Here is a 14,368-nt window from a genome sequence, read left to right as displayed (position 1 = left end):
CTATTTGGTCTTCTATGATACCATCCCAGTAAGGATGCTAGGGCATCTTCTTACACCTTTGTGAGCTTCACATCTAGACTTCCCATTTGTCTTTTGTTAGTGTGAGTAGATAGGGGTCACAGTTTCTCTGTAGTGTTTGGCAAGAATACAGAAATTGTCTAAAAATTTTCTGTCTAAAAATTATCTTTTGGGGTCCTTTGACTAGAGAAAAAGGCTTTTGCTGGGGCCTTCATTTTTTTGGCGGGGGGGTAGGGTCGGGGTCGGCAAGGAAGAGGCCTGTACTAATTGGCTAATTGGTTGCTGACCTTTTTGCCTCAAGGTCAGGGGTCCTCAAACTTTTTAAACAGGGGGCCAGTTCACTGTCCCTCAGACCGTTGGAGGGCTGAACCATAGTTAAAAAAAAAAAACACTATGAACAAATTCCCATGCACACTGCACATATCTTATTTTGAAGTAAAAAAACAAAACGGGAACAAATACAGTATTTGTATTTGCATGTGGCCCGCAGGCCGTAGTTTGAGGACCCCTCGTCTAGGATATATGAGATGAAAGGATTGCCCAGAAAACTTATCATTGTGTTGTTTCTTAAAGCTCCAAGGTACTTAGCCAGTCTGCTTCTGTTGTCCAGTCATATTATGTTTGTTTTATCTATAATGTCCATTGTTTTATATATAAAGTCCAAATTTTTTCAGTTGCAATTAATGAGAGGAATAGAAAAAAGTATATGGCTAGAATTTGAGAAAAATAGTAGATTTCTGGTCTCTTCCGGTGAATTCATTTGCTTAATTTTAACATCCACTTAAGAAAAATCTTTATAGCAAGATTTATTATGGTTTTCCTTAAACCACTATGATAAGTCTGTATTTGTAAGGATAGAAATTATCCTATCTTAAATTAATAAAAGAGTTACACTACTTGTAACAATTATTCATCAGGTAATCATTATTTTGAAAAAATTGAGTAATTATGATGATGATGTTTACAAAAATAAATATATTAAAATATAGTGCAAATGCTTATAATTTTAATGTTATTTATATACTAGAGGCCTGATGCATGAAATTCATGCAAGAGTAGGCCTTCCTTCCCCCAGCTGAGGCACCAGCTTCCCTCTGGCATCCAAGACCCGGGCTTCCCTCACAGCCCCAGCTTTGTCTAGAAGGACGTCTGGTCTAATTAGCATATTATACTTTTATTATTATTATTATTATTATTATTATTTTTAATCTTTAAATTCTTTATTAGTTAAAAAATTACAAATCTGTCCTCATTCCCCTCCATTAACCCCCATCGTCCCCCCCCCCCCCCGCCCGCAACTCATGCTCTCATCCCCCTGTTGTCCATGTCCATTGGTTTGGCTTATGTGCATGCATACGAGTCCTTTGGTTGATCTCTTCCCCTACCCCCATCCTCCCCTACTTTCCCTCTGGGGATTAATAGTCTGATTGCTGTTTCTCTGTCTTTGGATCTGTCCCTGTTCATCAGTCTATGTTGTTCTCTATGGTCCACAAATGAGTGAGATCATGTGGTATTTATCTTTCTCTGACTGGCTTATTTCACTTAGCATAATGCTCTCCAGTTCCATCCAAGCTGTTGCAAAAGGCAAGAGTTCCTTCTTTTTTACCACAGTGTAGTATTCCATTGTGTAGATGTACCACAGTTTTCTAATCCACTCATCTGCTGATGGGCACTTAGGTTGTTTCCAAATCTTAGCTATGGTGAATTGTGCTGCTATGAACATAGGGGTGCATATATCCTTTCTGACTGGTGTTTCTGGCTTCTTGGGATATATTCCTAGAAGTGGGATCACTGGGTCAAATGGGAGTTCCATTTTTAGTTTTTTGGGGAAGGTCTATACTGTTCTCCACAGTGGCTGCACCAGTCTGCATTCCCACCAGCAGTGCAGAAGGGTTCCTTTTTCTCCACATCCTCTCCAACACTTGTTGTTTGTTGATTTGTTGATGATAGCCATTCTGACAGGTGTGAGGTGATACCGCATAGTCGTTTTGATTTGCATCTCTCGTATAATTAGTGACTTTGAGCATGTTTTCATATGTCTTTCGGCCCTCTGTATGTCCTCTTTCGAAAAGTGTCTATCTAGGTTCTTTGCCCATTTGTTGATTGGATTGTTTATCTTCCTATTATGAAGTTTCATGAGTACCTTGTAAATGTTGGAGATTAAACCCTTATCAGTGATATCATTGGCAAACATGTTCTCCCATGCAGTGGGTCTTCTTGTTGTTTTGTTGATGGTTTCCTTTGCTGTGCAAAAGCTTTTTATTTTAATGTAGTCCCATTTGTTTGTTTCCTTTTAGTTTCCATTGCCCTAGGAGCATTATCAGAGAAGAAATTCCTTCGACCTATGTTTGCTATTTCGCTGTCTATGGATTCCTCTAGTATTTTTATGGTTTCTCATCTTACGTTTAAGTCTTTTATCCATTTTGAGTTTATTTTTGTGTATGGTGTGAGTTGGTGGTCTAGTTTCATCTTTTTGCATATATCTGTCCTTTTCCCAATACCATTTATTGAAGAGACTGTCTTGATTCCATTGTATGCTCTTGCCTCCTTTGTCGAATATTAATTGGGCATAGTGCTTAGGGTCAATTTCTGGGTTCTCTATTCTATTCCATTGATCTGTGTGCCTGTTCTTGTGCCAGTACCAAGCTGTTTTAAGAACAGTGGCTTTGTAATACAGTTTGATATCTGGTATTGAGATCCCACCTACTTTGTTCTTCTTTCTCAGGATTACTACAGCTATTCGAGGTCTTTTTTTAATCCAGATGAATTTTTGGAACATACGTTCTAGATCTGTGAAATATGCCATTTGCAATTTAATGGGGATTGCATTGAATCTATAGATTGCTTTGGGTAGTATGGACATTTTCATGATGTTGATTCTGCCAATCCATGAACACGGTATGTTCTTCCATCGTTATTATGATGTGTCTTGGTGTGGGTCTTTGGGGTTCATCTTGCTTGGAACTCTCTGTACTTGTGTAACTATTTTCTTCCCCATATCTGGGAAGTTTTCTGTCATTATTTCTTCAAATAGATTTTCTAATCCTTGCTGCTCTTCTTGTCCTTCTTGCAGCCCTATTATGCATATGTTACTTCATTTCATATTGTCCCAAAGCTCCCTTAGGCTCTCCTCCTGCTTTTTAATTTTTTCTCCATTTGCTGTTCAGATTGAGCTTGTTTCTCTGCCTTATCTTCTAACTCACTAATTCGGTCCTCTGCTTCTTCTAGTCTGCTGTTGAAACTTTCCATGGTGTTTTTGATTGTAGCTATATCATTTTTCATTTCTTCCTGATTCTTGCATAGGTTGTTGATTTTCTCATCCATCCGGTGAATGAATTGTACAACCATTATTCTGAATTCTTTTTCTGTCATGTTGCATGCTTCAACTTCATTAATTTCCTTTCTTGGTGACTCCTCATTGTCTTTCCTCTGGGTGTTGTGTCGTCTCTTCATTCTGATTATCTCCCGATGGTTCAAACGTCAAGTTGCATGGGCCTGGGCCATGTGTAGTGGGAGCCTCCCACCACCCTAGTGTCACTGAAGAGCTCTGATACTAAGATGTGTGGTTGTTGTGGCTTGGTGGGAACCAGGCTCGTTCAGAATCAGTATTGCCAGCGCTCAATGTGGTCTCTTGCATGCCCTTAGAATCAGAGACCCTGCCTGCACCGTGCTGAAACAGAGACCCCCCTGGAGCATGTTGAAAATCAGCACCCCTAGCTTGTGCAAGGAGTCAGAGTTCCCCAGGAATCCAGTATCAGAGTCTCTGTTGCTTTGCATGACCTCGCATTGAGAATCAGGGTCCCTGTGTGCCCTTGCACCAAGAATTGGAGTCTCTGGCTCTTAGTATGAATGCACAGGGAGTCAGGGATCTCAGGCGCAGGTGATAAGAAACACAGTCAAGTCACTGGTTCTTGGTGCTGCCTCCTGCCCAGAGAATCGCAGTCCCTGGACCCCGCGCTACAGGAGACAAATTCCCAGTGTTCGCGCGTTTGCTCCCAGCCCAGGGCTCCTGGATCAGGCACTGCAGGCAGGACCAGTTCCCGGTGTTCACGTGATTGCTCCCAGCCCAGGGCTCTGAAGCCGGCAGTGCTCATGGGACCAGTTCCTAGGTGCTTGCGTACTTCCAGGCTTAAGTTCCTATAGCAGCACTGAGGCCCAGGCAAAGGGTGGGTCTATCAGTTACTATGGCACTGCCCAAGAGCCTGCAGGGAGGGTGAATGGGCTCTGTTACTCACTGATCTGCTGCAGGGATTTCTGAAATTTTGGTGTCTGCAGTTCTGTAGCTGTGGTCACGTCTCTTTCCCCAGTGGCTGCAGGGTCCTGGTATGCGTCTGACATCAGGCTGGATGGTTCTGAGGCCCAGATCCTAGTTTCAAGCAGTTCTGTTTCTCAAGATGACGTGGTTGCTGTGCCCGTGCTGGCCGCCCAGGAGTGTCCGCACAGGGAGCGGGGCTCTGCCGCTTAAGACTGCCCGGTTTAGCAGGCCCTTAGAAGACCTGCAGAATCTAACTGTCCCTAGCTCATACACATACACACCACACACGTCCACCCACTCCTCTATCACTTCCTTGTGCTCTCTCACTCTCTCCCTCCCTACCTTCCTGCCGGTTGCCATTTTCTGACCTCTATACTTTTATTATTATAGATTCCTTACATTTTGGCTTTACAATTAAGTTATGGAAAACAAAATTATCTACACTAATAAAAGACAAAGATGCTAATTGACTGTACCTTTGGTATGCCCTAAGCCATGCCCACCAGCAAATCAGAGCGACTATATGCAACTTAACCCAACCAAGATGGCGGCCCGCAGCCACGGAGTTGGAGCAAGGAGGAGGCTTGGTTGCCCAGGCAATGGAGAAAGCCAAGCTCCCCGCCAGCCCTGAGCTGGCTGAGGCCTTCGCTCATGGCACCAAAGTTTCAATTATAGAAGCTAAATAAATCCAAGATACCTGCTTCCAGCCAGCCTCCACTGGGAGCTTGGGTGGCTGGGGGTGGTGGCCAGCCTGCAAACAGCCATCAACCCCTCACCCAGGTTGGCCACACCCTCATGGGGTGAGGGTCCCTGCTTGGGGGCTTAGCCAGCCTAAAAACGGCCCTTAGCCCCTCACCCAGACTGGCCAGGCACCCCAACAGGACCCCCCACCCTGAAGGGGCGGTGGCCAGCCTGCAAACAGCTATCAGCCCCTCATCCAGGCTGGCCAGGCACCCTAGGGGGGACCCCCACACTGAATGGGCTGTGGCCAACCTGCAAACAGCCATCAGCCCCTCACCAAGTCTGGCCAGGCACTCCTATATAATATAATGGTAATATGCAAATTGACCCTAACAGCAGAAAGACTGGGAATGACTGGTCACTATGACACACACTGACCACAAGGGGGCAGACGCTCAATGCATGAGCTGACCCCTGGTGGTCAGTGCACTCCCACAGGGGGAGCTCTGCTCAGCCCCAAGCCAGGCTGATGGCTGCCAGTACAGTGGTGGTGGTGGGAGCCTCTCCTGCCTCCTCAGCACCACTAAGGATGTCCAACTGCAGCTTAGGCCTGCTCCCCACTGGCAAGTGGACATCCCCCCAGGGCTCCTGGTCTGCCAGAGGGATGTCTGACTGCCAGCTTAGGCCCGTTCCCCCAGGGCCTAAGCCAGCAGGTGGTCATCCCCCTAGGGGTCCCAGTCTGAGAGAGGGCACAGGCCAGGCTGAGGGGACCCCCCCGCCCCAAGTACACAAATTTTTGTGCACCAGGCCTCTAGTATAGCTATAAAATCTGAAATGTTTTTCAAAAGTTAATTACACCAAATACTATATAGAGAAAAACAGGCTTCTCAAGGAGTGCATTTATTATCAATTTGTATTGAAATTAATTTGGGGGGAAATTGATATGCATTGAACACACTTCAGTAGTTTCTGGCATATCAAATGGATTTTTAATATTGTTTTAGAGTGTAACACAGTTTAGACAATGTTACTCAATGATGGCCATGATTGTTAATGTTTTATATTAGCTGAAAGCTGTAAAATCATCCAATGACTCTGTTAGCATTAGAATAATAATTTACCAAGACAATTACAACACACTGGAACTTTTGCAACCCTAATTTAGTATTATTAATAATGGATAAAATTGCACTTTTCTCAGGTTGCAATGGGCAGCTGGGAATTATTTCAATGAATATTTCACCACATTATTTTAATCTTTGTTCCACCAAATCCAGTGAGCAGTATTTTATAGTTCTTAATTCAGTCTACTGTGAAACCAAGGTCATTAAATTGCACACTTTTTGTAGCGAGGTCTATCCTGTGATTTACAATCCTTGTTAAAAATATTGTAAAAGAATGCAAACTGACATTAATACTTGTAAATTGATGCTACATTTATTACTAAACTCCACATGATTAATGTTTCTTTAGGAGAAGGAAGAACATTAAAAAGAAAGCAGAACTAAGTATTATAATGCTTAAATCAGAGAATGTTACTATTTTAAGTTTTGTTCATTTATAAACATATGTATACAAACACAATTATAAATATCTCAAAATTTTCTTAATTTTCTAGTGATATCAAAGAAATATTTAATTTTATAGAAAAAATGTTTGTCCAGTTATACATTGTTAGTAATAGTATATTATTGTTTCTTTGTTTTCCCATTCTTAGCCAATTACATGATTTCTGGCGTTTGGATTACTGGGAAGATGATCTTCGTCGAAGGAGACGATTTGTTCGTAATGCATTTGGCTCCACTCATGCTGAAGCATTACTCAAGGCTGCAATAGAGTATGGTTAGTACCACTGTGACAACAATACATTTCTTGTTTGATAAGTCATTTTTTTCACAGGCATTAAAAATTCCCATGTCTTAAGTCAAAATTATGTTCTGCTTTATCCTTCAGCATCATGTAGGCTACACTGAATAAACCAAATATTTCCCCCTCTGGACATATTTTAGTTCCTTCAACTTCTAAGAGATTAGAAGACTCTACATACTTAGTTATTACCCAACATTCTTCTCATACAGCCTAGAACAAGAATATACTCAGCTTCTTTTTCAGTGTCTTTTGAACTTTGGTGATCAGGACCCAAGGTGAAAACTTTTATACTGTTGGTAATCATATACTCAGACTTATATATATTTTACCTATATTTGTGTGTATGTTTGTTTATATATGTGTATATACACACATATGTATATTGTGTGAATACACATAAGTACATGAAATATGTATACACATGTATACTTTATATATATATATATACACACACATACAAAGTTGCATTTAAATGAAACAAATATCTTATTAATAATCTCATTACTAATCTTATTCTATTCTATTCTTTTTAGTAAAAATTAAATAAATCCTGCTACAAATATGCTCATTTAAGCCCCAATCTTCCAGTGGGTTGCAAATAAAGTTTGGGAAAGATTATCCCACATTGAAGATATTATCAACACATTACTGTAGCACTGTACCCTAAATTGTCCTTTATAGTATAATAAATAGTAAATATCAAAAAAATTTTCTAATTTAATAAAATTGCTGTTACTTTTGCCCTAGCTGGTGTGGCTTAGTTGGTTGGAGCCTTGTCCCATGCACCTAAAGGTGGCAGGGTTGATTCTTGGTCAGGGCACATACCTGGGTTGTGGATTCTATGGGCAATTGATCAATGTTTCTCTGTCTCTTCCTCTGTTTCTCTCTCTAAAATTAAAAAAACTGCTGCTACTTTTCATTGCTATCTACTAAGAAGTATTCATAGGAGTATTTTGTCTATTTACACATTTTTAAATGCTCTTAGCAAGTTAAGTTTGATTGATCATATCAGAATTTTTTAAACTATATACACTTGGGAAAAAAACTTAATGAATACTGTCCATATATTTTTATTATTAACTACTTTTGTTCTTAAAATTACTCACGTTTTTATGTTAATGTTCATTCATTTCAGAGTAATAAATTAGCCATTTGTTTTAAAATTTACCTTACTTTAATAACAACATTCATGTTCTTGATGGACTGAGTGGAGAAAATATTTAATTCTGGTAAAAAGAAAATGTGCTAAGCTTTTAAAATTTGTTGCTCAAATTGTATGTGAATATAACTTAGTAAGGCACAAAATATAAATAACTAAATATGTGAGGATTTCATATGAAACTATTATACCTATGATAGTAACTTTATATAGTAAAAGGAACTACAGGAAACACTATACTAGGAAAAATTATAATTGACCTGTTCTATAGGGGATTTCTTTAATGAACTCAGAAGATCACTTAAGGATTTTAGCACCTAAGGACTTAGTGCCAACTTAAAAATGAGGTATTATTTTTGTGCTCTATAGAAGAGATTCTTAGAATTAGCTACTTAAAGTGCTTTATAATAGGAACTTAAAATCATTAAAACTTCACTTCATATACACAACAATTTAGAATTTTTGGCCAATTCACCTTGAATTCATGTCTTTTGAAATGAGAAATATCTGCAGAAGATTTATGGTAAAGGTTATACTAGAAGTAATATTATTAGTGATACTGATTTGCCAAAGCTTTAACTATATAGAATTCACAAAATATTCTACTACATTCAGTATTCTATGGGTTGCTTCAAAAAAGGGTCTGTTAGGGGAAAAAAGCCCGGCTGGAGTGTCTCAGTTGGTTCAGCATCCTCCTGTGTACCAAAAGGTTCCCAGTCAGGGCATGTACCTGGGTTGTGGGTTTGATCCCTAGTTGGGGAGCATAGGGAAGGCAAATGATCAATGCTTCTCTCTCTCTCTCTCTCTCTTTCTCCCTCTCTCCTCCCTCCCTCCTGGCTTCCCTTTCTCTCTCTCTAAGCATGTCCTTGGGTGACAATTTTTAAAAAAGGGGTCTGTTAGGGACTTTTATAATAAGTATTCTGTTAGGGAAACATCTACACTAATAAAAGAGAAACATGCAAATTGGTGTCACTCCGCTATGCTCACCAGCCAATTGGATGAGTATGCAAATTAACCCAACAAAGATGGTGGTTAATTTGCATACATAGGCGCCCAGTGGCCTGGGTCCTGGGAACATCATTGGCACCCAGGTCACTCCGAGGTAAGCCCCATGTGGGCCCTGAGCAGCCTAGAAAGGGCCTGAGCCAGGGGGCTCCTGGGCAGGGGCGGAGCCAGCCATCGGAACTGTGGGGGGCCCCTGCCCAAGCCTAATGCATTGGCTAGATGCATTAGGCTTGAGCAGGTGGGGCTGAGCCAGTGATGGGGGGAGATGGGAGTCCCCTGCCCAGGCCTGAAGCCTGGGCCAGAGGCGTCAAGCTTGGGCGGGGGGCGAAGATGGTGATTGGAGGGAAATGGGGGTACCCTGCCAACGCCTGAATCCTGGGCCAGAGGTGTCAGGCCTGGGTGGGGCTAGAGACAACTATCAGTGTGAACTAGAGAGGAAACACCTTTTCTGACCTATCATTGGCTAAGCTCCCTGTATGCCACTGGTAATATTCTTAGTAACTTGGGTAATAAGATCTAGGGTTTTTCACCACACTCCTGGAGATAAAAACGAAGGTCCACAGCTGGAGGGCTAAGAAATGTCATATCCTGCCCTAGCCAGTTTGGCTCAGTGGATAATGCCTTGGCCTGCCGCCTGCAGGGTCTGGGTTCAATTCTGACCAAAGGCATGTACCTAGGTTGCAGGCTCCTCCCTGGCCGGGGCCCAGGTCAGGGCTCATACAGGAGGCAACCAATCAAAGTGTTCTTCTCACTTTGATGTTTCTCTCTGTCTTTCCCTTTCTCTTCCACATTCTCTAAAAATCAATGGAAACATATCCTCAGGTGAGGACAAAAAAAAATAATAAAGAAAGAACTGTCATATCCTATGAAAGAGACATCTTGACAATGCCTAAAGAAAGTTGTCATTTTTTCATGGTGAAGGGACTGGAGTCCGTGTTGATGAAAAAACCTTGGTGGCTGCGGTGACTGGCAGTGGCTGCAGCAGCGGGGTGATGGGGCTGGTGCCTTCCCCTGATCAGCCCGGTCGCCTCCCACAAAGGGAGGCCAGACTGTGGCTTAGGCCCACTCCCCAAGGGGAGCAGGGAGCGGGCCTAAGCCATCAGTAGGACATCCCCTGAGGGCTCAGTATGTGAGAGGGGCCAGGCTGGGCTGAGGGACCCCCCCCTTCAGTGCACGAATTTTGTGCACTGGGCCCCTAGTTTATTATAAAAATATATACTTTGTGTGTTTTTTTGTAAAATATCTCTAGTATTAAACCAATGTAAAAGCCTATCAGAAACACATTTTAAAATATTTTACCTTAAAATCCTTTTTCAGACTTCTAGGCATATTTTAGTATCATAGTAACTATTATTAATGAACCTAAATTTTAAAATAATACTTATTTTGAAATAGATAAAAAATGTAGGTGATACTCTGTATGTAGTATAATTGTATTTTAAAAGCATATTGGTTTATGAATTGTAAATACTGCATCATCAGGATTATCAGAACTTATTATCCCTCTTGAGTGTTGGGTTCTTTGATAAATGTAAAGAGGAGTAAATTATTATTTTATTCATATTTAAAACAACGACCACATGCATGCTATAAAATATTCAAGAAATCTACATTGTACTTAAGCCAGAATTACTCTGTGGTCATCCTGAGGTTTACGGTTGTCTAGTGGAACACTAAAGAGAACTTATACTCCCAAAACCAATTCTAGAGCATGACTCTTCAATCTTTAGCATGGTTCACATCTACAGACTTTTGAAAGTGAATAGAAAGTAGGGAGCCAAATATGGAGAAAGTGACTTGAAAATATTCCCTGAATTGATCTATACATATAAACAGAAGAAAGAATTACAAACCACCAAGAGGAAAATGTACATTTTTTCAAACTCTGCCTTCTAACCTGTGTACACAATATTTCTGCAAAAGAAATAGGAAATGTCAGTAATTACTACATAGTACTTCATCTAGTAAAAATAGATGTTGAACCCTGGCAGGTGTGGTTCAGGAATTGAGCAACTTCCATGCACCCAGAAAAAGGTCACTGGTTTCATTCCTGGTCAGGGAACATGCCCAGTAGGGAGTATGTAGGAGGCAGCCAATTGATGTTGCTCTCTGTCTCCCTCTTCCTTTTTTTCCTCTCTCTAAAATTAATAAAAACACATTTTTAAAAACATAGATGTTGAAAAACTTATTTGAAGACTTTTTCTATATTTTAAAGAAAGATTTTATATTCACATATTGTAAGAACATTCATATAAAAGTAAAGAAACTCAGCCCTTCATATGGCCCCTCTGCCTGCCATTAAACATGTAAATGTGTTTAAATATCTTTTTTTTTTTAATTTTGTGTTTAAGTATCTTAAAGTCTGGCAGTGTGTTAGACTAACATCCAAATGATTGAATATTTTGGTTTGTGTAGACATAGGTAAAGGGTATAACTATAGCACAAACCTACAAATTTTGGAAAAGCTTCAAGAACAAATTGAAATACAATTTATTTCTTCCTCTGTACTAAATAATTACAGTATCTTAGTTTTCCTATAAATCCTATCTTGAAAATAGAAACTCAGCTGTAACCTTTGATCAAAATATTTTTATATTAATCTATATTGTGGCAAAAATGTTTTAGAAACAAAAGAATATTTTATTAAGGAACTTTCAGTAGGCTAGAAGTATTTGAAATACTGATCACAGTTTTCAGAATTTTAACATTGTACAAGCTGAGGGAATATCCTTAAATTACTTAAGTAGGGATTATTTACATGGTCATCAAAGCAATCCCTGGTATTTGAACACTGGTCAGGTCTATCTGTTCCTGTAGTACACTATGTTTTAAGAATGTGAGCCTATCCTATATAATAAAAGCTTAATAGGCTAAGTGTTTGGTCGTCCGTTCAACCAATCAAAGCGTAATATGCTAATGATAGGCTGAGACCACTCAACCGCTTGCTATGATGTGCACTGACCACCAGGAGGCACACAGTCAATCAGTGGGTTAGCTTGCTGCTGGGGTCCGGCTGATCGGGACTGAGCGAGATGGGCGGACACACCCTGGAGCCCTCCTGCGGTTCCTCCCTGGCTGGCCAACCTCCCACATTCCTCCTTGGCCCTGATCGTGCACTGGTGGGGTCCCTAGTCCTGGCCTGCATCCTCTCGCAATCCAGGACCCCTCAGAGGATGTCAGAGAGCCGGTTTTGGCCCAATCCCGCAGGCCAGGTCGAGGGACACCACTGGTGCATGAATTGATGCACTGGGCCTCTATTAGTAATATAATGTAACTGAGACTGAATTAGCAGACTTAATGTTTTATTAAAAATATTTTAATTATTTGATTTCTTACAATCAGTCAAATATTTTATTTTATTTTATTTTTTCCCCTTATTGAATCAGTCAAATATTTTAGATTAAATTATAGTTGGACTCTCATGTGATGGATGATGTAATTAGCCAATAATTTGGATTTCTTAACATTCTCTTCAGGCAATTTATTTTGAGCCACAAAACAAATGGTTAAATTTCTTTTAAATGAGCAAATAATCACAATTGGATATATTTTCAAGGAAACATAAGGCCAGTAATTTTAAAAAATATATTTTATTGATTTTTTACAGAGAGGAAGAGAGAGAGATAGAGAGTTAGAAACATCAATGAGAGAGAAACATCGATCAGCTGCCTCCTGCACACCTCCTACTGGGGATGTGCCTGCAACCCAGGTACATGCCCTCGACCGGAATTGAACCTGGGACCTTTCAGTCCGCAGGCCGACGCTCTATCCACTGAGTCAAACCAGTTTCGTCAGGACAGTACTTTTATTTCATATTTACTTTGTAAAACTTTTCTTTTGATTTCATTATTAAAACTTTTGGTTGACCTTTTCAGTTGGAAAACATCCGTAACACTGATGGAGTTTTTCATGCTTCTTAGTAATACTAATGAGTTGAATAATTGATGAGGTTGTCATGTGCAAAAGATTTGGAGTGATTTGATATACTTTCAGTCTCTGGTGTTGAAATGAGATTAATAAAAATCTAGAGGCGTGTAATTTTTTTCCTGGTGTTTAATGTCCTAGTGTTATAAGTATTGACTGTGTTTTTTATGTGTTTTCTAATAGTAAAATCTCATACAAGTGCAAATTTAATTGATTACCAAGAATTTATCAGACCACAACAATGGATGAATATAAGGAAAATATTTCAAAACCCATAAATTCATCTTCTGACCTACAAGGTGTTTTTTTTCTTCAGGGAAAATTAGCTAACAAGGAAATGATTGAAAAAAGGAGGGTTTTGTATATTACATATTTGTATGTTTAAACAAAACCTGTACTAGTTAACTTCTAGTGCACTTCTGATGCTTACTGATTATGCTGTCAACGAAAAGTACAAAATCTTAGTAAGTTTGCTCATTTTTGTTGATTGTCAATGATCATTTCAGATTCTTTCCCTTCCATAAAATTGTAGTAGAAAAATGTTTCATCAAAGGCTAAGATGACAAGCTCCCCATGGCTGTGATCAAAGACAACATCTTAAATAGGTCTGATCAATGATCACAAAAGAGGACAGATTGCTTCAGCCAGAGGAAAAACTAACTTGGAGCAAAGATGACAAAGTTAATCAGTTATTTCTTTGGCAATAAATAATAAGATATGCTGAGAACTGCAAATGAGAACATCCTTAGGTTCCTCAGAGATGCGCCTGCTTAACACCTGATTTATTTAAGCTTGTGAAGCCACCAAGATTTGACCTTGATGAATAAAAAGCAGCTCTGTAATGAATCTGGAATTAAATTAGTTTTGATGGTATATGTATGACTGCTGTAATTTGTTACTTGCAGTCACCAAGAAATAAGAAAAGCACTCAGAATAAAAAAAATACTAATGCAATAATCCAGTTGTTGAAAAAGAAGCATTAAATTATCTGACTTCATATTTTTTTCTGATTTAGTTTTTAAAGAGTTTACAGTTCTATCTGAGAAAAGTGATTTTATTTTTTAACCCAATAACCTATTGTTTGTATTATGTAGAGACCCTAGCAAATGACTTATTATTGGTCATTGATAAGTCCATTTTAGTTGGTGCATTATTAATTGACTCTCCATATCTATAATGAATAGATCATCTGATTATGGTTTAAATGATTTTTTGAAATGTTAGTGGTGTAAAATTTTGAAATGTTAATGGTGTAAATTTTTTAAAAAGAGAGGGAGAGAAAGACAAGACAGATTTTTTTGGTGCCAGCGTCACATATTTCATTTCATTACAGATGTCCCTCTTTTTTCCCTCCATGGTGCCCCTTCACCTGGTCCCCACCTCGCCCCTTCACCACTCTATATTGTCTGTGTCTTTAGGTAAGATATTTGGTTAATCTCTTTTCTCCCTCCACCCTT

At 39.7% G+C, this 14,368-nt stretch overlaps 1 protein-coding gene across 4 annotated transcripts in view; it reads left to right on the top strand.

The window, feature by feature from the left end:
* The window catches only part of NBEA (neurobeachin), a 990,744-nt gene that overhangs the window by 623,487 nt on the left and 352,889 nt on the right, over positions 1-14,368 (top strand). For all 4 annotated transcript variants that reach the window (XM_059684425.1, XM_059684424.1, XM_059684423.1 and 1 more), the window contains one exon: positions 6,672-6,796. In XM_059684425.1, coding sequence (XP_059540408.1) covers positions 6,672-6,796 — 125 coding nt within the window. The remainder of the gene's footprint in view (positions 1-6,671; positions 6,797-14,368) is intronic.

Source organism: Myotis daubentonii, chromosome 2 (genome assembly GCF_963259705.1).
Source record: "Myotis daubentonii chromosome 2, mMyoDau2.1, whole genome shotgun sequence".
NCBI classification, from domain to species: domain Eukaryota; kingdom Metazoa; phylum Chordata; class Mammalia; order Chiroptera; family Vespertilionidae; genus Myotis; species Myotis daubentonii.
The sequence above is the reverse complement of the archived record's forward strand: the minus strand, read 5'-3'. Positions and strand labels throughout refer to the sequence as shown.